The sequence below is a fragment of the Rousettus aegyptiacus genome, unplaced genomic scaffold, assembly GCF_014176215.1.
Source record: "Rousettus aegyptiacus isolate mRouAeg1 unplaced genomic scaffold, mRouAeg1.p scaffold_m13_p_16, whole genome shotgun sequence".
NCBI lineage: Eukaryota > Metazoa > Chordata > Mammalia > Chiroptera > Pteropodidae > Rousettus > Rousettus aegyptiacus.
This window is the reverse complement of record NW_023416291.1, coordinates 2,766,155-2,790,265: the sequence shown is the minus strand read 5'-3', so window position 1 is coordinate 2,790,265 and position 24,111 is coordinate 2,766,155. Positions and strand designations below refer to the sequence as shown.

The 24,111-nt window shown below is 33.6% G+C and overlaps 1 protein-coding gene across 2 annotated transcripts in view; it reads right to left on the bottom strand.

Moving 5' to 3' along the window:
* ADAD1 (adenosine deaminase domain containing 1) overlaps positions 1-24,111 on the bottom strand; it is a 61,514-nt gene that overhangs the window by 20,846 nt on the left and 16,557 nt on the right. The window contains exons 9-12 of one of the 2 annotated variants that reach the window (XM_016135500.2): positions 23,374-23,603; positions 17,225-17,462; positions 13,136-13,268; positions 6,824-7,153 (exon numbers count right to left, since the gene is read on the bottom strand). In XM_016135500.2, coding sequence (XP_015990986.1) covers positions 7,040-7,153; positions 13,136-13,268; positions 17,225-17,462; positions 23,374-23,603 — 715 coding nt within the window. In that variant the 3' untranslated portion in view covers positions 6,824-7,039. Of the gene's footprint in view, positions 1-6,823; positions 7,154-13,135; positions 13,269-17,224; positions 17,463-23,373; positions 23,604-24,111 lie in introns of those variants that run through there. The other variant, XM_016135501.2, reaches the window with a different exon arrangement.

The following is a 24,111-nucleotide window of genomic DNA, read 5'->3' as shown; positions in this document are numbered from 1 at the left end:
CTCCATGCCTGAAATGAGCACTAAGTCCTTAACGCTGCTGGGCAGTGAGACACGAAGGGTTTAGCCCTGCTTGGGCTGATGCAGCTGAGATGAGAGCAACTGCTTGGCATTCAGGATTTAAAGAGAACCGGCCAATGGCATTAATAGTTGGGTGAATGCTCGGACTCCACCTCGCCTCTTTTGATGATGCTGAAACACCGGAGCTTCCCCCCAGAAGAGGGTGCCCACAGCACCTGGGAGGGGGAGATGCTGGGACGATCTAGCACATGCAGTGTCCTCATCTCGCACAGGAAGACATTAAGCAGTACCTTGGTAATGGGACGCTAGCATCCCCCAGAGTTTTGTGGTGGTTTTCCTCATTAGGTCAGAAATGAGAGATGGTGCTCCTTTGGTGCTACTACTACCATTAAACAAAATCAAATGTATTTGACATCTATTCTAACACAAGAGACAGAGTAGTAAGTTTTAAGTCAATTTATAGAGTGCATCAGGATCAAAAGATTTCTAAAGAGGAAATTCTCATGCTTCCTGTTTACTTAACAATATTCTTTCTCCTTTCTCACATCAAAGAACAATTTTCTTTATCTAGGAACCATCAATTTCAGCTCCTTCTCAAAGAAAATAAACTTGTATTTGAAAGTCAGAGTGATCCTTCGTAAACTAATGTTATGAAGCTTGACAACACGCATATCTGGTCCCGATCAATATTTTTGAAGTATTTGTACATATCTCTCATATACTTATACTCAAATTATTTTGCACAAATTTCATCTGAAGCTCTCTTAAAATAATGCTCATTTCATTTTATATGCAAAATAAAATATAATTGTCTAAAAATACCTCCCACCTAAAGAATTCTAAGTTTCTATAACATGTAATTAAATGTCTGTTCCACACCATATAAGCACTGTCTTAACAGACGATCGACATCACCACATTGCTATTAGAAACTGAGAATGCTGCTTTGTAGCCTTTTTGATACCACGGCACGTATAGAAAACGGCATTACTGAACATGAGCATAAAGCAGGCTGCCTGAGCCCAGCAGACTGTGCGGGCTCCAGCTGACCCTGGCTCCGCAAGGGCCCCTCCCAGGCTGAAGGAACTGAGCACTGTGTCCTCATTCATAAACTGTCACTGATGCCGTACTTTAACTACTGCAGTTTCTCCTCATAACTGAGATGGAGGGTAAGGGAATCATGACAAAATAAGGCCAGGGTTAAATCTCTACAAATTCAAACTTTGAAAACACCCTGAACCAAAATCTCCTGTTCTCTCACATCTGCCCCTCCCTCAACGCAACTGTTTCTACGCAATTCTTTTCTTTACTCGTAGTTCATTTCCCCCATTTTGGTTTGAGTCGTTTCAGCAATGCATTCACATAACCTAAGATTCCCTAAGCAGAGCTGACCCAACTGCAGCTGGACCAATTCTCTGACCTGGCTAAACACTGACTATCCCCCACAAACAGGCCATAAACGCCACGTTAGGTGGCTCTGCTATACATTCGTGCACATTGGTTAAATCTCCCCATTCTTATGAACAAATATTAAAAAGAATACCAAGAAATATAACTACAGCCATATTTATTCTCACCATCGAGATGCTGGAAAGACCAGAATTGTCTTTGCTTCCATATCCTCATCTCTGACTATGCCTTAACCATGGCCAATTTTACTTCTACCACCACCTTTTTATGATTGTGTAGGGTAGTGTTTTTCAAAGTGTGGTCAAAGTCCTATCTGCATCAATCTATCTGTAATAACTTGTTAAAAATGCACATCTGGGGCCTTCTTCCAGATCTTCTCAGTCAGGGTATCTTGAACTAGTGCCTCCCCTGAGCAGCCAGGTTTGGGAACTGCTGTTTTTGTCACCGGAGGACTCCTGGGTGCCAGATCCAATGGTATTGTTGTGGTCCTCATTCTCCGTGACCTCTCTGTAGCACTTGAGAATGTTTATTCTATTCTTGAAATTCCTCTCTCTGCTATCACTCTTCAGCCACCTGTCAAACAACTCCATGTGTTTCCTCTTATTTTTCCAAATTCAAAATGTCAGTGTTTCTTGGCATTCTAGTCCTAGTGTTCTCTTTACAGTCTGAGAAGAGGCAAACATCTTCTCTCACAATTTGAGTAATTACCTCTTTGCAAGTGATTCCTAATTTATCTTTACTCCAAAACTTTCAAGGTCTCTATCATTGTATTTCCAATTGCTGAGCATCTCCAGTTGACAATCTTACTACCACCTTAAAAATTTGTCAAAACTTCGAATCCTTTCAGCCAAATCAGAGTCCATCCTTCATGTCTCTACTTCTATTTATAGTATTTCTAGTTATCCAGCTCATATCCATGGGTCATCTTCACTTGTCCATCCCTTTGTCTCATGTATTTTACTTTCAGATCTTATCTCCCCACTATTCCCAAGTTTATTGTCTTGATAATTTATCACAACCATGCTCTAGGTCATTGTTTCCTCTTACTCACGCTATTATTATAGCCTCTTGACTTTCAAGTCTCTAAACAATCCAAAAACAAAACAAAAAACTGCTGCCAGAAAACGAGTTATAATAGCAAAAAATAGAAAACCCAACTGTCCATCCATATGTACCTTTGGGTGTGTATGATTATATTAAAAGTAATGGAAAGATAAATAAAAAAGTTAAATGTTAATTTTATATACATATATGTAATTTTATACATACACACATTTATACATATATACGTTTATGTGTGTGTGTGTAAAGACAAAGTACACATGCACACACACTCTCAGGATGGAACAGATATAAAAGAGTTCTCTACAAACATCATGTATTATAGATTTATCGTATTTTCACGTAATCATTTAAAACCTCAATTTTAAATACCAAGAGCCAAAATTAAATGAATAATCTGAACTGCGTGTAGAGTTGGGAGACAAAACTCAGAGGAAGAAGTTACTTTAAATCACATAAATTTGATTGTATATATGTGGTAAGATACATCCTAAGGATAAAAACAATTAAAAATTGTTTTCAGTAATTATATTATTGATGACAATGGTAGTATTGTTATTCTGAGGCTACTATGTGTATGTTGTGGAAAAAAATAAATAAAAAATTATGTTGGTATCAACAGGAATCTGGGGTTTGGTGTAAGAGAAAGGAGACAGAAATATAAGATTTAAGAAGTTAAATAAAAACCCTGTGGACCTGAATTTGAAATGAAAGTTTCGACATACACAAAATATATTTTATCTTAAATTAATATACATATTCTACCAATTTCTAAGCTCTTTTCTCTGAAAGGAAAGATGTATGGAAAAATAAGCAACCCAGCTTTATTAAGTACCCTTAGAATCCAAACTGTGGTTGCTAAACACAGCTTTTCATGAAAAAGAGCCAGAGCTCTTTAGGGGGAGGGCCAACCCCAAGTACACGGTAACAAATGCACAAGCTGAGGCCAGAAAATTCTGTCATAAGAGAAAGCAATGGAGGTAACAAAGACTACTGAGATCAAATTCAAAAGACACAGGCACCAACGTGACAGGGTTCCCATGTTAGACAAGGACACCGCTCACCACGTCTACTCACACTGTGCTGGGAGGTTGTAGTGAGGGCAGAAAAGAGAAATTAGAAGATAAATATTGAGACAGAAGAAATAAATCTGTCATCATTTACGTAAGACATAACTGTGTATGAAGAAAATCCAGATAAACCATTAGAATTTAGAAAGTCACTGGATATAAGGCCGACATAAAAAAATCAATTGTATGTCTACATATCAGCAACAAATAAAAAAAAATATACACAATGATATTACTTAAAACAGCATCAAGAACATCAACTAGAAGAAAAATACTATAAGATGTTTAGAAAAGTCTCCTATTGACAAAACAATCTGAATCTGAATCTGAATCTGAATTGTAATGACTGAAATAAATGCTTAAATTCATGATTCTCAAAAATATTCTCCTAGGTCTACTTTTAAAAGATGACAGGGAACCAAGTACTTATTTCAAAAACATAAAGAAAAAGAAACAATCCAGGCTTTTATGTTACCAATTATATACCCCAGGCGATCAAATATGTAAGTGGACAATAGAAGAACTCTAGCTACTAAGAGAGTCCGAGAATCACCTGCAACCCATAGTCAAACAATGGATTTAGACAATGATCATAAATGACTAACATCACAAAAAGAAGGGAAACCCAGCCACTGTGTTTCCTGATGGAAATATTCAATATATCCTATGAAATTTTCTTACTGAAAAAAATGAACCTGAGTTTGAAAGCCTCTAGATTTAAACTACTGCTTTCAGGAAAAACAGAGAACAGAGGAACATATTAAATAACATCATGGAGATGTAAGCAACAAAAATGAGTTTGTGGGACACTGCAAACAAGGGACCCAGTTTTTTCAAGAACTAAAAGAGAGGAAATCTATAGAATATATGCTTAACATACAAATTTCAATATATGATATTATTTTGATCTTGGTTCCAAAAATCTATACAACATTTGTGAGATAGTGGGAGAATTACTATTAATTTTTAAGGTGTGCTAAGTTGTGGTTTTGTATGTGTGTATAAAAGAGTCCTCATATTATATATAGATATATATCAAAGTATTTTCAAATGACATAACGTGTGATATTTAACATAATCCAGTTTCAGGAGGTATATATCAAATAAGATTGTTATGTTTTAATAATTATTGAAGCTCAGTGATGGGTACATTTAATATTTTCTCTTCTTTTGTATGCTTGCAAATTTCCATAAGTAAACAAAGAAAATGTGGAATGGTGTTTAAATTTAAATGTATGTTACTTCCCTACACAAATCCTTTAAGAACTTTCTGTGACTCCCAAATTAAGAATATCTGCTAGACTCAAGTCCCACCTTTTCCATCAAGAGTTTTATAGCCTCAAACGCTGTGACATTTCCCCTCTAATCTCTGCTTCATCACTTCGACTGGAATGTAAGTCTCCCATTCTAGCTTTCTACAGTTACTGCATCCTTCAGTGCTTATCTCAGACAACAGAATCTTTAGAGCGAAAAGATTTAAAATTAGATGCAACTAGTTTAGTGACTTTTGAACAATAACATGTAACACATAAAAAAAGAGAATAAGCATTACTGCTTCTGACAAAGGGTAGCCTGGAGCCCTTTCTATCATGTTTCCATTCCTGAAAAAAAAAAATGACGACCACTTGTATCAATTTCATCCTTTCAAAGATAAAAAGCTGAGCCAAGAAAAATTTAAAAATTCATGTTATAGAGGCCACTGCTGGGTTTCATGACCGTCTGCTGCCCCTTCTACTAAATGACTGACTTCTACTCAGTGCCATCTCTCCTTACACCTTACATAGTCCCTCTTGATCTCTCTCTCTCTCCAGATATAATCTTTCCTTTCTCTAAACCAAAACACTACATACATATAAATTGTGTAGACATAACACTGAGAGACACTCAGTGACTACATGTTGAATAAATAAGTGGTACTTACTAGATTTGTCTGTAAAACAGCTGGGTATATTTGCTTTATGTTTAAAACTGTACATTTCTTGAGAAAAGAAATTGTCTTCTACTGATTCTCATGGCAGTGTCTAACACAGGGTCTTTACTAGTTAGGCAAAACTTTTAGAGGCAGTTATTAACCACTTTGTACTCTTTCTATTTTTTACATGTCCAAAGCAAAATACCACCAAAAGAAGGTGAAAGATTTTGTATTTTCAAAGGCAAACTTACTATCAAAAAATAATAGAAATATAGGCTGGAAATTAGCCATGGAAGGAAACAATCAGGGAAAGAGATGAGAAAACTTAACAAAGAAACACCAGTCTTGAGAAATAAGCAATAAATACCATTTAGTTGATAGAAATGGAACTTAATAATAGCATATTTATGTTGGTTCCTATGAAACTATCCATATTTGACCCTTTTTAACCTCTCAAAAAACAATTTCTTATGGTTCAATTTTGTATTATTGAGTGTAGAACCTAGTCCACTGAAGACATGTCTGTTTTTTCAAGATGACTTCAGTGTTCACCAACCAAACCCACCAGATTTTAGAAAAGACTAAAAACTAAAACTTACGTCAACCTCATAAGAGGTTAAAATAGTTTATGCAGGAAAGCACGAAATGTATAAATTTAATAAAGACCTAAGCTAAGAGAAATAAAGTCTGAGAACACATACTATTTAATTTTCCTGTGACTGAAACTAAAGAATAGGTTGAAGAAGCTAAAGTATCAAACAAACTCACAATTTCACTAAAGATATACATCCCTTTTCATCATAGTATAAACAAATATAAATATGCTAAACAATCTTTTATTGATCTGATTAGAAATCCCTACCAATCTAAATTATAAAGAATCAAATCACATTTGCATGGATCTTATAAGAACCTTAAAAATGGGCAATTTCATTTAAAGCATTTTGATAATCGTCTATTAATCAGAATAATTCACTTATCAAATTATTCCCTAACATGGTTAACATTTTTCTGCATTTGCATGTGCAGTTGCATTCGTGAACTTCTTTGACATGAGAAATGATGTTTTAGTTACTACTTTTTACTATTACCTAGCATGGTGATCTCAAATATTAGGCATTCGAATGCCTTTTGAATTAATCAACAAATGATTAAGAATTATTATTTGTGTTCTTGGATTCTAATTTTTAATTTAAAGAAACTTGAGTGAGATACCAGGACACAATGTTGAATATCTTTGCTATACAGATAATGTTAAAACAAAAACTTAAAAGAATGAATTTTCTTTTAAACTATAAAAAGGGTAATGCCTTATGTCTATAAAAATAAATATAAAATGGCTACATAATGAATAAGGAAATTATTTTTCAAAAAAATGGAATTTCAAAACCCTAATGTTTAAATGTAATTTGACATGAATATTTCCAAATTTTCAGCAATCTCTGGGCACTGCTGTTGTAAGATTCTGATTTTGAAAGCTGAAAACCACCAATATTAAAAAAAAATTTTACTAGTCAAAATGCACCAAAAAAGAAAAGATTTTTAATATGACGATGGATTGCCTAATTCACATACTAAATTGTCCTATACAGGGAGATTTCACAATCCAGGAGCCATAGCCATGTTGCTGTAAGTAGGATTTCAACAAAGTTTTAGCTTCTTGATAGGATCCAGACATACACTATAGAAAGAAAAAAAATTGAATTATAGAATATAGGCAGAATTTGGTTTATGAAAATTAAGTAGCCCTAATTTTGTTTCTTTAATTTGACATTTTAAAAATTAATAAAAAATTTTCTGAATTCCTATTTGTTTCTCAATATTCTTTTTGGAACTAAAAATTTTCCTTCCCAACACTCCTAAAATTTTTTTCTTTTTTAACATTTTTAATTAAAAAAGTAATCATACTCATTACAGAAAATTTGAAAAATAGAGAAAATATATAGAAGGAAATAAAAGTCATCTGTAATCCCCAAATATACACAGGCACCACTAATGGTTTAGTTTATTTTCTTTTGTTTTTTATAAACGAACATATAGATGAACTTAAAGCTTTATTGAGATATAATTTACATACCATATATACACCCCCTGTAACTATACAGTTTGATTTTTTTTTGTACTAAGTTTATACAGGTATACAACTATCACCCCTGTCTAGTCGTAAAATAATTCCATCACCTACAAAGTGTTCCATTTGCTGACAATCTGTAATGGCCAGGCCCAGCCCAGGCAACCATGAATCTACTTACTCTCTCCAGAGTTTTGGTTTTTCTAGAAATTTCACAAAACATGATTAGCACAATATATACTCAGTTGGGTCGGACCTCTTTCAGTAAGCATGTTTTCAGATGCATTCCTGTTGTTCCATGTGTCCATAGTTCGTTTCTTTTTATTGCTGATATGTCATATTATTTATGCATTCACGGGCTGAGGAACATCGGGACTGTTTCCAGTTTGGGGCTATTACAAATAGCACTGCTGCAAACATTTATGTATGTCTTGGGAGGACACCTGTTTATGTTTCTTCTCCAGTGGAAGTGCTGCTTCACATGGCAAGTTAGTTTACCACTGTAAGAAACTGCCAAAACATTTTCCAAAGTGACTGTACCATTTTACATTCCTGCCAGCAGAGCTGTCCAGTTTCTCCGCGACAACTCCTGGAAAGTCAGTCTTCTGGATTTCAGTGGGTGGGCAGTGCTATCTCATCATGGTTTGATTTTGCATTTCCCTAATGACTAATGAAGCTGCGCATCTTCTATATGTGTATTAGTCATTTGTATATCTTTGCCGCTTTTAAAAACTTGGTTGTTTGCCCTCTTAATACTGAGTTGTAGGTGTTCATAATATATTACAGATTCCAGACCTTTGCTAAGATGTATGATTTGCAAGTATTTTTTTCCATGCTGTGGCTTGTATTTTCATTTTCTTAATGATGACTTCTGAAACCAAGTTTTAAATTCTGGATTCCAAATGATTGATTTTTTTCTTCTATCGATTGTGCTATTGATGTCATATCTAAGAAAATTTTCCCTGTCATAAGAATACAAATATTTTCTCACATTGTCTTTGGAAGTTTTACTGTGTAGATCTTTTAGGTCTGTGAGCCATTTTGAGTTAATTTTTTCTCATGATTGATATGTCTAATTTTTTGTTTTGCCCACAGATAGGAACTGTCCCAGCCCCATCTGTTGAAAATACTATTCTTTCTCCTATTAAATATCCTTAGTCCTTCTGTACAAAATCAATTGCCCATGAGTGTGTGGGCTTATTTCTGGACTCATTCTGTTCCACTGATCTATGTCTATCATTATACCAAAACAGTGTCTCGACTACTGTGCCTTTATGATAGGTTTTGAAACTAGATAGGGTGATTCTACCAATTTTATTCTTTTAAAAAATCGTTCTTCTATGTCCTTTGAATTTACATATCAATTATTTAATTTTTTATTAAAATTATTGGTATGACATAAAATCAAATAAGTTTCAAGTGTACAGTTCAACAATATGTCATATATATACTGCATTGGGTTCTCCACCCAAGGTTAATTTTCCTTCCATCACCAACTATTTGACACCTTTTACCCACTTCCCTCTGGTAACACTAATGCACTGTCCGTGTCTATGAGTCTCTGTGTTTGTTACTTTTGGTTTTATATCCCATGAGTGTCAATTTTAGAATTAGCTTTTAATTCCTACACGAAAGCTGGCTGCATTTTTTTATAGAGTTTGCATTGAATCCATAGATTTAGACAGAAGTGACATCCTAATAATATTGAGCTTTTCAATCCATGAAATGGTACATCTCTCCATTTTATTTAGGTCCTCTTAAATTTCTCTCAGCAATGTTTCATCATTTTCGGTGTATAAGTCTTGCACTTCTTTTGTTAAATCTATTCCTAAGTATTTTTCTTATGCTATTGTGACACTGCTTTCCCAATTTTAATTTTGTAGAGTTCGTTCCAAGTACATAATTTATGTTTCTTTACTGCTGTCATACTGTGTGCTCAGTTCACATATGACATAGCTGTTTGCTTTTCACAGGATATTTTACATAACAAGGTTACATCATTTAGAAATAAGGACAGTTTTTTCTTTTTCCTTTCCAGTCTAAGATGCCTTTTATTTCACTTTCTTGCCTTGACATGAACCAAATTGAACAGACATGGTGAGATACGACATTCTTGTTTTCTTCACCAATCTTGGTAGGGAGGGGGCAAAGTATTCAGCCTTCCACCATTCAGTGTGGTGGCAACAGTAGGTTTTTAGCTGATGCCCCTTATCAGGTTGAGGAAGTTCACTTTTACTTCTTATTTGTTCAGTGTTTTTATTGGGAATAGGTACTAGATTTTGTCAAATGCATTTTGCACACCTTTTGAGATAAGTATGTAGATAGGGAACTTGAATCTATTCATATAATGTATTCCATCAAATAATTTTCTGTTGTTAAATCAACCTCACATTCCTGGAACAAACCTCCATGGACAAGGTGTATAATCTCTTTTACGTGTTGCTGGATTTGGTTTGTCAATATCTTAAGAGTTTTTGCATTTATGCTCCTGAGAGATATTCATTTACAGTTCTCATTTCTTGTGATATTTTTGGTATCAGGGTTATATGAGCTATGAAATGTTTTCTCCTCCTCTAATTTATGAAAGATTTTTATATGATTTGTATTATTTTTTGCTCATGTTTGATATAATTCACCAACGAAGCTATTACCTGCTTTACTTCAGAGAGAGAATTTTATTTAATAATTTGATTTCTTTAGTTCAATTTGGATATTCTACTTAGTCAGGTTTTGTAATTTGTCTCTCTAGGAATGTGTTTCATCTAACTTGTCTAATTTGTTAAAAAAAAGTTGTTTATGATGTTTCCTTGTAATTATTTTAGCTCTTTGGTATCTGTAGTGATGACACTTCTTTCATTTCAGATTTTGATCATTTGTATTATCTATTTTTTTCTGTTAGTCTAACGGATTATCGATTGTTTACTTTTTTCAAAGAACTCATTTTTGATTTCATTGATTCTTCTGTTATCCATTTCATTGAGTTCCATTCTATTCTATATTATTTTCTCCTTCCTCTTTTATTTTGATTTGCACTTCTTCAAACATCTTGAGGTGAAAGCGCAAATAGCCGATCTCAAGATTTCTTTAAGCATTTAAAGCTAAAAATTTCTCTGTAAGCACTTTTTTGGCTATATTCCATAAATTTAAATATACTGTATTTTCATTTTTACTCACTTCAAGATATTTCTTAATTTCCCTCATAATTTCTTCTTTAACTCATGGGTTATTCAGAGGTCAATGTCCAAACGTATAATGATTTCTATTAACATCCATATCCACATGTAATTGTTATATGTTACTACCTTTTCACTATGTTGCTCTTTGTCTCTAGTAATATTTCTCATCTTAACGTATATTTGTTTGATATTAATACAAACACCCCAGCTCTCTTATTGCTATTGTTTGCATAGTATGTCTTTTTTTCATCCTTTCACTTTCAATCTGTTTGTGTTTGAATTTGTCTCTTACAGACAGCATATAGCTGGGTCTTGCTTTTTAACCCAATCAGACAATCCTCTCCTTTTTTTTCTAGAGCATTTAAACTACTCAAATTGACTGTTATTATTGATATATTAAGTTTACGTCTGCCAATTCACTATTTTCCAGGTCCCACGTCTTTCGTCACTCTGCTCCCTCTTTGCTGCCTTCTAGTCTTTTTAAAAATACATTTTTTGGAACATGGGACCCGGAAAATAAATAGTATTCAACATTTGGACCCATTCAGAATGAGTTTCTATTGACTGTTAAGGCTTCACTTTCCTGTTTTTTACATATCCATTTTTAGATCATATACTGTAAAAACTCTGTGGATTGTTTTATTGCTCTTAAGTTGGTTGTTTGTTTTAATTTAGCTTGCTTAAATTGTGAGATCTGTTTTTCTATGGTGTACAGCTGCCGTTGTCTCTTCCATTTTTTCATTCTTATTTTTGTCTTAGCCTGGCTTCCTAATGGTGCCCTTGTATCTGCACAGCTTAGTAATAAGCGAATGATTTCAGCAGACATTGTACTCAAACATCTTAAACCTAAATGGCTTCCACTTTCTTCCGATCCTGTCTGTGTGTGGCAGGGGTGGGGGTATATTTAATGTTGCAGCCAGTTATCTTTCAGTTTTATTCTTCATTGGGTCCTCTGGGGTCTACCTGCACATGAGTGCAGTTTCTCAGTAGGCCAGGAATATAAGGAGAGTTTAATCTCAGCCCTTCCATGGCTCTTCCATTTCCAAAATCGACACAAGTTACTAATTGGTCCACCACTTTCCCCAACCAGGACTGCAGCTGTGGGCCAGCAAAGTTACTGATTTTTCCCATTTGTTTCCTACCAGGTTTGGCACTTTTGGCTGACAAAGCCACTAAATTTGGTCACGCATTACCCCAAATCAAGTCTCCCTCTCTAGTAGCAAATCTACTACTTTTGGTAGCCTCCTCACCAGTAAAACTACAGTTCTTGCCATTCAAAGCAGCAGAGGAAGAGGAGAGGACAGGAATAGCCTCTGGCAAAGGTGCCACAGGCTTCCATTCTTATCCAAAGTTCTAGCAGTTTTTCCACAGCTACTTTTACTCAATTTGCAAAGGTGTGAAAAGATTCTCTTTTGACTATTTTTCCTAGTTTTATACTTGTTTTTACAGAGATGATTTGCAACCTCTTTATGCCGTCAAACCCAGAAGCTATCTAGATAAACTTTTATATTTAAAAATATGTATGTACATACAAACCTGTAGTTAATATTGTGTTACAGATTGGGATTATACAATTCGAGCATTAAGATATTGGTGAAAATAAGAGACTTTCACATAATACTGTATCATTACTGAAACTGAAACGACGTTATCAGAAACAAGTTATGTATGTTTAATAACTTGATAACATGAATAAATCATATTATGAGAACATGGCTCATGCCATATTGAGTGAAAAAAGCAGATTAAAAAGATAATTACCCACTATGATCTTAATATTTTAAAATATATGCACACACTATATATGTACATGACAAGAAACAAATAACATGCCTACATTATAAGACTAAGAGTATTATATTTGAATAGATGGGATTACAAGTAATAGTTTTCCTCTGTACTTTAAAATTGTGAAATTTTCAACTTAAACACAGATTTCATATGTAATACTAAAACAAGAGTAAGTTTTTTTTAAGAGAGAAAAAATGCTATCTATATTACCTACTCAGGCCCAACCACATGCTGAAATTAAAGCTGTTTCACAACTTCCATAGAGGAAAATCAACTTATTTGGATAGCTACTATATTATTTTAGAATAATTGACCTCTATTGTTACCACAGTTAATATCGTATATAGGACACATTGTATTACTGCTTTGTCTCTCTGAGTTTGACCGTAGGGTTTGTACAACACTGTCAAAGGACACACCATATTGATGTGGCCACTTTAAGTGGCAAAACTCATTCACATAGTCAATTTCCAGCATGTTCATTTAAAAATTAGTTTTACCACTACATGCCAATATCTTATATTCGAGAACTATTCAACCAACTTTCACTATGTGTCATCATCAGAAAAACCACACCGTTTTAAATTACATGTCCATGATTAACATTATTCCTTAAATGACTTACCTTAGCTGCATGGTATGTACTAGCTTCAAGTACATCATCCTTCTTAGCTTCACTGGCAAGCAGGTTAAATCGACTTAACATTGCAGCTTTACAAAGCCGACTTGCCATTGACACACCACTTTTAAACGGGGAACTAAGAGAAAAGAATGAAAGTCACTACTCATTATTCAATGATGTATGCTGACAACTGTAGAGATAAAAATCAACATAGAATCTATAGATATTTATCTCAATTATGTGCAATGCATATAGTGGAAATTTTTCACATAAAAATATTCTGAATATTTAATTACTTTCTGAAGCTAATTTCTTTAATGAAATTACAGTTTAAGTTAATATAATGTTGCACTGCAAATGAAGCAGAAGCTGGATATTTGGAACATTTCTATTGTTTGAAGCAAAATTAATCTATGGTGATCCAAGTTAAAACAGTGGTTATACCAGGGACTGACTAGAAGAGGGCACAGAAATATTTTCTGGGATGAGAAAAATGTCCTGCATTTTGACTGGTGTGATGGCTATACAGGTGTGCACAATACATATATCAAAATTCATGAAACTGTATAGTGCGTTCCACTGCATGTAAATCTTAACTCACTATAAAAAGTAAAATCTACACACTCACCTCACGATCCCCTGTATATATGTATCCATGTAGGTACATGTAGGTAAATACTGTTTCTATGTTTTTAATAAAAGTGGGTCCACAGATCATGAACGTTTTTGCTTTGTGACTCTTTTCCCTTTGTAACGCTTTATCTTCTCATTGGTTGCTCTTGTGATAGATTACAAAAACTGCCCAAATCCTTCATTCTTCCCTGTCTCCACATTCTTTAAAACATGATTTTTCATATTCTCCCATCAATAAACTGTGTTTGAGTCCTCTCCCCTTGAATTTGGGCTTTGTGACTTGTTTTGGCAAACAGAAGAGACCATGTGCTAGTTCTGAGCCTGGGCCTCAGGAGGGTTTGTGTCCTCATTCTCTTGGGAGTGTTTCCTCAGCTGTGTGAGCCAGCTGCAACTCATCTACCAGAAGGGGACAGAACACATGCCAGAACCCAGCTGTCCCTCTAAGACCTGCCAGTAACCTGAAGTTAACCCCAGACACATGGGGGAGCCCACCCGAATCAGCTCAGTTGACCTAAGGACTTGTGAGCAGTAATAAATGGTTGTTACATTCAGTCATGAAGTTTTCAGCTAGTTTATGCAGCAACAGTTAATATCCACTCCTGTGTATGAAATCTATTGATTTCTATATAGTAATTTTCCACCATGATACTTTTGTTGAGATCATTTTTCAGATAATTCTTTTGGACTTTTCAAATATAAAATGATACCATATGCAATTATAGTAATTTTACCTCCTCCTTTCAAATATTTTATATCTTCTTTTCCTTTCTCTTGTCCAAATGCATTAAGTAAAATGATAAATAACAGCAATAACAGTAAACAATCATGTTTGTTCTGGATTTTAATGCAAATGCCTCTGAGATTTCATCATCAATTATGATACTTTTGGACTAATACATTTTAACTTTTACAAAAATACCTATTCCTTTTTTATTTCTATTGTTTGAAGCAAAATAGAAGCTTTATTTCTATTGTTTGAAGCAAAATAGTAGCTTTATCTAGAATATTTTGAGTTGTATTATATGCCTTCCTAGAATTTATAGAGATGGATATATGGTATTTTCCCCTAGATCAATTAATTTGACAAATAATATTAATGAGTTTCTAATTTGGTATTATTTCTATTATGTTACTACTCTCACATTCCCCGATAAAACACCAATTGATATTATTGTGTAAAATATATTAATTTAATGTACTGCTAGATCCTGCTTCCTATATTCTGTTTAACAACTTCACTTGGATATAAAAGTGAGCTTGGTCTGTAACTTTGGCAGGAGGAGCAGGAATCTCCTATCATGTTTCAGTATCAATGACTGACTTGTTTCATAAGAGCATTGGAATGTTTTCCATCTTTTAAGATAGCATTGGAGATTTCTGTTATTTAAAGGTTTATAAAATTCCTCTGAACCACCTCGGAATGGTGTTTGAGGAGTTAGGGCACCTTCTTGATAACTTTCTCATGAAAATAGTCTGTTGAGATTTTTTTCCTTCTCTATACCAGTTTTAAAAATGTTTTTTTCCTAGAAATTTATGTATTTCAATCCAGGTTTTCAAATACTATTTACATGGCTGAACAAAAAAAGTTTCTTATGATTCTTTTAATTTTCTCTGTTCCTGAATAATTACTTGCATTTTTATATGAGATTAGTGGGTGATATTTTTCACAAAATCATCTTTTTATGATTCTAACTTTTTCCATTCTCTAGCTCTAATTTACAATTCTAGTTTTATTAATTTCATTCTACTTATTTCCACTATTTGTTTACATCGGCATTTAAAGTATTGGCTTTTCCATTCAGCTTTACTTTAGCTGTATATCTTACAATTTCTGATATGTAATGCTTTTAATATCCGTTTTCTCATTATCCCTCAGTTTCATTTTATATTTCCTCTTTGAGGCAAAAGAGAACTTTTGCCAGTGACAGAAGTTTCTAGTATTGCGATTTTGTCTTTTATAGTTTTATTACATCGCAATCAGATATTATCTATATTGCTTCTACTTCTTAGAATTCGAGATTTGCTTTGTGGTCTAACATATGGCCAATTTTTTGTCAGTCTTCTATAGGTTCATAAAAGTAGGTGAATTTTATATTTTTATGGTGAAGATATTTTAAAATCTACCATGTTATTTAAAAGTGCTATATCCTTGCCTGTTGTTTTATCTACTTGATCTACCATGAATGGAAAGAGGTTAAATTATTGTCTCAACTAGTAATGAGTTTCTACTTTTCCTCTTCTCTTCCATAATTTCTGCTTTATATATGTTGATATTATGATATTTACTTCATAGATATTCATGACTGTTCTGTCTCCCTTATGAATTAACTTTGTATTGCTAAAGTGTCTTTTGCCTTATGTAATGCTTTGGGATTGAATTACACTTTGTCTAATATTTAGATCACATCTGCTTTCTTTGTGTTTGTAATCACCTGGCAAGAATTTAACCATAATAAATGAGTTAAACTTGTTATGCATTATTAATTTCATCTTTGTTATGCTACAATTTTATGTTTTCAGCAAACAGGTTTTTAATGCGTTTGATAGAAGACCTATTTTGTTTGTATAAATGTAGTTTATTAGCAGTGATATACTACTTTATGCTGATTCAAAGCATAAAGAACGTAATTCACTCTAGCTAAAACAATCAGTAGTATGGTTGACTGAGTTTGTACCAAAAAACATTTATATGTGGTCATAATTTATATCTATCTTTCACATCGAAAGCAAATATAGGCATTTCAACTTTTAACATTATTCATTACCTCATTATAAATGTATGTTCACACTAAAAGAAAGATTTAAGTTTTATTTGATAATCAGTGGCAAGAATATCACAAAGAACTTGTCCAAAAGGCGTAGTGATCATGGTTAAGGACAAAGGCTTTGGAAATAAAATGTCTGCGTCAAAATCGCAGCTGTGTCCCTTACTACTAGGTGACTTTAAGCAAGATATTTAACCTAGCTTGAATCTCACAATTTATTTATTTTTTAGCTATAAAAGAACAATAATGCCACCTAACATAAAGGGTTCTTCTAAGAAGGCAGTATACCATAGTTCTCACACTTAACTATACATGCGTAATATTTGGAAGAGCTTGTGAAAAAGAGATTCCTGAGCCCTCAAGTCATAAATTTAGATTCAGTAGGAGAAAGTGAATCTTTAAAGTAAGTACACTACATGATTCTAATGCTAATGGTCAGGACACCTGGAGAAACACAGGTCTGCAAATTGAATTTGAATGCTGGTTCCACCACTCACTATGTAACTTCTCATCAGAAAAAAATTTTTTTAATTAGTACAATGCCTGAAACATAGTCACACCCAATTAATGACAACTATTATTACTGTTTTTCATAATTTTAAACATTTTTATCAAAATGTTTGAATAAAAAATTGTATTAAATGTATTTTTTAACTTAAGTAATGTGATTTAAAAATAAATTAGTTATGCTAACCTTTCAGTGATCTTCCCACTGATGCCATCCACAATCTCCAAAGAAATGTCCCCTTGTGCCCAATTCAGACTCAAGGATCTATATTCCAAGTCTGTCTGAAGTAGATACGCAGAGGGTACTAAACTAATTTGAGGTCTGTTGACCAAATAAAACATCGGAAGTTTTGAAGTGAGTGCATCATCAACACGTTGCTTGATAGCGATTTCTAAGCCTCTAGTATCACTGCAATTCCCATCACCTAGAAAGTAAAAATAGAACAAACACCATATCGACATTAAAGACCATACCAAAAAAAAATAACTGGAAAGAGTCTGACATCCATTTCTTTACCCTTATCTTGCAACCTTTCCTTTCCTACTTCTATTCTCTTAGCAGATTCTTCTGTATTCTTCATCAGGACCAGGACAATATAACGACAGAATTTTTAGTCAAAAAAGGGTCTTCTGCAGAATATACTGAGTTAACATCCCAGGGAATAAAAGCAAAGAGCCAGAGCTGACACAGAAAAAACACGGTACTTTTTACAGAGTTCTGCTGGAGAATTGGCTCATTCTGTCTTAATTTCTCGGATTACAGAATAAAATCAACAAATAATACAGCAGATAAATATGGCAGAGAAAAACTTGGTGAAAGTAAGTTATTTTTCCGTATCGAAGGGCCACAAGTTACAACTGTTCTAGTACCACAATGTTCTAGTTTCACAACACAAAGTTTTTTATAGAATAACCATTTCTGGTTAAAATTGTGGGCAATACCAAAAGCTTAGAGTTCTCAGTTAAAATTACTGTTGAAGAAGAGAGCTCAAAAACACTTAGGGTTATTAATGTAAAATAATGGGCTACATCAAACTTCAGATAGAAGTTAAGGAGCAGTCATTCTCACTTAAAAATTAGTAATTCCAAAGCAGATCTCTTTCTGCCTTAGAGGGTCAGAGGTTCTCACAACAAGTGATTCTTATTATACCGCTAGACATATTTCGCAAAGTTTTGTGTCCATATCATTGGAATTGTTGAGATAGCTACTTTACTCACGCTCATTACAACTATTTGGGAACTAGAAACTGAAATTAAAAGAATATGAGTTGCTTCTGACACCTTTTTTAAAACACTCCTTTGAATGTTCCAAACCAAAAGACATTAACAAATGAAGGCTAGTTAAGTTAAAGATATACTTGGGCACAAAAAAAAGTTGGGAAGAAATAAGATCTGGGGAATAGTCATTGTATTTATAATGAACAGAAGATATGGATTCAAAAGAAAATGTTATATATTTATTACATATTGTCCTACAGACTAAATATGTCCCCACAAAATTCATATGCTAAAACCTAATCCCCAACGTGATGTTACTTGGAGGTGGGGCCTCTGTAAGGTACTCAGGTCATGAAGGTGGGGCCCCCACGAATGTGACTTACGGTACCCTTATGAGACCCTCACCCCTTTCACCACATCAGGACACAGTATGAAGACAGTCATCTATGAACCAGTAAGTAGGCCCCGACCACACACTGGACCTGCCAGTCCTTTGATACTGAACTTCTATCCTTCAACACTGTGAGAAATAAATATTTGTTGTTTAAGCCACCTAATCTAATAGTATTTTTTTGTAGCATCCAAAACTAAGGCATATTGTGATAAAATGTTGACATGGGTTTTGGCTAAAATAGCAAGACACGTTTAGAAAAAGGAAAAAACCCTACAAGTCAAACTCAGTGTAAGACTCCTTAAACGTCAAATTGTTTCACCTAGATGTTTTAGCAGGGCGCTATAAAAGCTAATTTAATAGAAAAAAATTGAGCATATTAATGTTTTATTAGAAATTTTACAATTTCCTATATATGTATCTTAAATTATTAACTATATCTAAGGTGTAAGTTTGATTACATATGAAGGCTAAATCTCGTTTCTGAAAAAATGTATGTCTAAAATTATGTCACTTAATTGGAAAATTTTTATTTGATTCATCCAAAATAATCTGAAATAATAACATAAAACTCATGTTAAAGTTAAAGAGTAAATCTAAAGACTACAGAAGACCTGACCTGACAGCTTTTCCTGCTGAGATCTCAAAGCTTAGTCTACCATAAGTACAACATAAGTCAACAGAAATGGCTGCTGAAACAGCTACTATAAACTGAGGCTGCACTAAAAAAAAATACAGTTTAGATCACAGAACACAACGTTACTAAAGAACTACGCACTGGTCATACCACATCTGGAGAATTACATTTAGTCCGAGGCATTACCTTTTAACGCCATTACCCACATATTACAGAACGTCTAGAGAAAACAAATCACATCCCTGTGAAACACGAATGATAGCTGGACAGGGGAAGACATAAAGGCAAGGAACATCTTGTCTCTGTATTCCTAATATTCATCTGTATTTTATGTGAATGGTGCCCCAAGAGTGTTATGAAACAGTGCACAGCACTAGCATATAGCAGGTGGCTCAATCTTCACCCCATAAGAAATGAATGTACAAGATTACATTGTCAGAGAGCAGCTGTCATCAATCCCGGATGTGCATTAGAATCACCAGGGGCTAGGAGAGTAACACCAAATGCCATATTATTTTAAAAGCTTCCCAGGTGAACCTGAAGTGCAGCAAGAGTAAAGAAAAGTAGATAAAACTTATTTTTCACGTATTCCAGGCAGCATTATTAGTATTAAATAGAAAAATAAAAGTGTTTTCAAAAATAAAACTGTGACTCGAAGCGTTTATTCATGAAATGTTTATCGATTTCCTAGCACAAACCAGACCAAGATAAATGTGGCAAAGTTCGTGCCCTCAAAGGTGTCAAGTTTAACAGGCACAGCAGTGAGATTCTAGTCACTGGCTATTTGAATAAAGCTGTCCGAGCTCAGTTTAACACAAAAAGCATCAGCATGAGAAGTTATGAAAACTGGGTCTGAGTTCCAGGCTCTGCTAATCAGCAACCTGAATGATTTAGGGTAAGTATTTTAGAAGATTTTGAACCTCGTATTACTGATCTGAAAAAAAAAAAAAGAGAAAAAAATGGATACCAGAATCTCTAAGGTTATCAAGTGCTTTTTAAAGGCCCATGAAGTATGTTTAAAATAGAGTCCTTCACTAGAAGGGAAGTGACATGCAGTATTCTCTACAATCCAACTGTCCAATTCAAATCAGCACATGAGAAGGACTCCTGGGTGGAAGTACCCCTGGGTACGTGTTCTTGAAGAATTTAGACAGAAGATCTTGTCTGAATAGGATACCAAAGGCAAAATATGCCTTTAAAAGCTTGAAAACTAATATAAATACAGCTACACTATTTTTAAATATCTAAGCAAAGTGAATTTTTTCCATATTACTCTGATTTTCTGTTCAATAGTAAATGCATTTTTAAATGTAAGCCTTAAGACTTTTTTCTTAAAAAAGAAAAATAATCCTACCATAAAATGACAAAATGAACAACTGAGAGCATCTACAGCATAAAATTCTTTTCTGCAAACTTTTTTGAAAAGTTAAATGAAATCTTAAAGTACTCTCCATTTGTGATTGATCTATTAACTTAGGTTTCTAAGAATCAAAATAAAGAACTGCAAAAGATTTCATAAGACTTCAGAGAAAAAGGGACAAGGTCATTACTATCATCGAAAAATTAGTTTGGTACAGAATTAAGGGGAAGAAAATATCAATTCTAAATAGGAATTTTTTAGAAAAACTGGAGCTATTAAATTAATGGAATAGATTGCTTAAATCCTACATTTCGCATTACTAGATGGTTTTAAAACTAGGGTTAACCATGATCCTCTATTGGGAATGGCATAAAAAGAGTTTGTACACTAAATGAGAAGCTATACTAGATGACTAACAAAGTTCAGTGAACTATGAAGATTCTTTTAGTTGTGCAAAGTACACTCTTAGTGTACTGATATTTTAAATGAGGATGTCTCGAAGTGAGCCATTCACAGCATTTGTAACAGTATCACTTGGTAGTTCCCTTTTACAATGCATACTCCTGGACTTCAAAACTCCTATCCCCATCCTACCCTGACATACAGTCTCTACGCTTAAGAGGTTGTTTTCATGATTTACAAACAACTTAAACACTAAAATCATTTAGATGACACAAGACAGAACACCGATAATTAAATTTTAGGAGTGTCCCACAAAGATGACAAGAAAGAGAGCAGAAGCAATTTTACAAAGACTACTACTTGGTATACTCCAATCCACCCCCCATCACTAGGTATGAGATGACAGTCAGAATGATAAGATCTAATTTTTAAGCCTACGTTCCAAACCACTAACTAAATTTATATCTATCCTTTAAAAAAAAAAAAACGAATATAGTATGGAGTTAAAATATCTTACTTGACGAAAGTCAAGAAAAGCCTTAAATGCCAAAGCTGTGATTCTAGAGTAACCAAAGGCATTTCTTAGATAATTTATAGACATTTATAAAGAATAAAAACAGCCTTTCCTAAAAGTTAAAGTGTCTGAGAGAGTATATGAACTGACTAAAAAAACATGGTAACCAAATTAAATCTAAGAAATGTATCATCTACAAGAAGTAGAGTTAAGAAAAAAAAACTTTTGAGGGCAGGAATAAACAGGCACTTTCATGTAATACCACTAGTGGGAATGAGATCTGGAGGGTAACTTGGCAATATTTTCTAAACTTGCAAGTGCATACATCTTTGACCTGCAATTCTTCTTTGAGGAGTTCATCTTATCTATTTTTACATGTGTGAATAACCAATGTAAAAGAGGTCATTCACTGAAGCATTTTGGTAGCTGTGAAAGATCAGAAACATTCTAAGATTCCATCAACCTACAGCTGGTTAAATAAATGATACACTTAAACAAAAAATACCATACAGCAACTATGAGCAATAATGAGGAAATTATTTATATACTCAAATAGAAAACTTTACAAGATACATCGTTAAATGGAAAAAGATGCAGAAGAGTATAAATTGTATGATCCCATTTGTGTAAAATAAAAAACATGCACATACTTCTAAAAGCATAAACTGTATTTGGGGAAAAAAACAGCAATTGCACAGTAACGAAGGATACCACGAAAGTAAAATGGGTTTTTGGACATGAGGACGGCAGGAACTTTTCTCACTGAAAACCCTTTGAATCTACTGAATTGTGAAGCATGTATTTCTTATACAAAGAAAATAGGCTTAATTTTAGAAAATTACACAAGTAATAACCATTTTTCTATTTACCATTTATTAAAGCCATGCCAAACAAAAATGGCAAGAAAACACAGCATTCTCCATATATACGCAACTGAAAAAAAAATTACCTACAATTCCTAAAGAAATGGGTATAAAATATATAGACAAAAAACAAAAACAAAAACAGAAATAGCATCACCTAAAAACAAAGATATTAACCGAAGATCTAAAGCCTGCACATGTAATCGTTAACAAAAATTAACAGAAAGCAAAGAACCAAATATTTGTGGTATTTAAATTCTTTCTTGAGTGACTGACACTTTGAAATACCCCAGGCTTTATGAAAACTATAGAAACAAGCCCCCAAATTGTTTGTCAATGATATAATGTCTGGAAAATCATTCAAATATAGACATAATATTATTATAAAATTGTACACTCGAAACCTATAAATTTTATTAACCAATGTCACCCCATTAAATTTAATTTAAAAAACAATATATATAGCATTCTGTAATATCCCTCACCAAAGAAAGAAGTAATTTACTAATTTATGTTGTGTTCTAGTTACCTCCTACTCAGAAGAATCAAGATCATAAACAAATGCATGAAAAAGGCATAAGAATAGGAAAAAACAAAAAGAGCATTTAATATCTTTCTTATTTCAAGGATAACAATATAAGCTATTTTATTTGAGAAGTTCAAGGAAACATCTTCCAAAAGAAAAAGGGAAAATTGAAAATTGTGCAAACTAAATTATAAGTTCAATATTTTCATCAATACTTAAAATATTGATTCTTGGCCTCCTGATAAGATGACAAACATATTATACTAAGGGTGATTACAAGATGCCATGAAATGAAAAGCTCAACAAAACAGTGGATCTGGTTTTTCATTTTACAGTGTTGTGTATGTAAAACCTAATCTTATACTGATAAATAAATACAGTTATTTACTCGTGAAAAAGCCAGTAGGTACTGGAATTCCACTCACCAACAAGTATGTTGCTGATATAAACTGGCTGTATAAAGTGACTCAGCAATGCTCCCTGTACACCAAGCACTTCCCATTTTGTCAGTTTGTCACTTGAGGACATACTGCTTACTCTATTAACAACATCTGCAGGACAGTAGACAGTCAGATAAATTTTGCCTTCAACAGCCACATGAAGACTCAGTTCTTCATTGGCTTCAAATGCAGATATAGAATGTGGATTAAGACGCCTAGAAAAAGAAGAGAAGTTTTCTTTTTTAAAAAAGCAAAGTTGACCAGGTAAAATCTACATGTACCAAAGATCTGTTCTTAAACAGGTTTAATTTACATTTAATTCCAGTAACAGAAATAGATGAAAACCTAAAGCAAGGTAGGAATGGAGTGACTTGGTTCCACAATATTAATATCCAACAGAAAGTAACCATCTTTATAGCTTCTGACAAAGATAAATTCTATATTACTGCCATTCTTACCGTCCCTTAAACTCAAATGAAAACCTAATTTCTTTCCCTACCATAGCTTGTGAGTTACTTCTTTTCTCTGTATGGAAATCTTTAAAAAATACAAAATGAAGGAATGAAAAAAGGAAATTGACAAATTGTATTCGAGATTCATCTCTGATAAAATATTAAAACAATAAAATCTAAAACTATTTTTCTTGACATTTCTCTCGAGGAATGCTCATTGCCCTCTTTTTCAAAGGTGTTACTGGAAGGATTTTTAACAAATATTGACCAT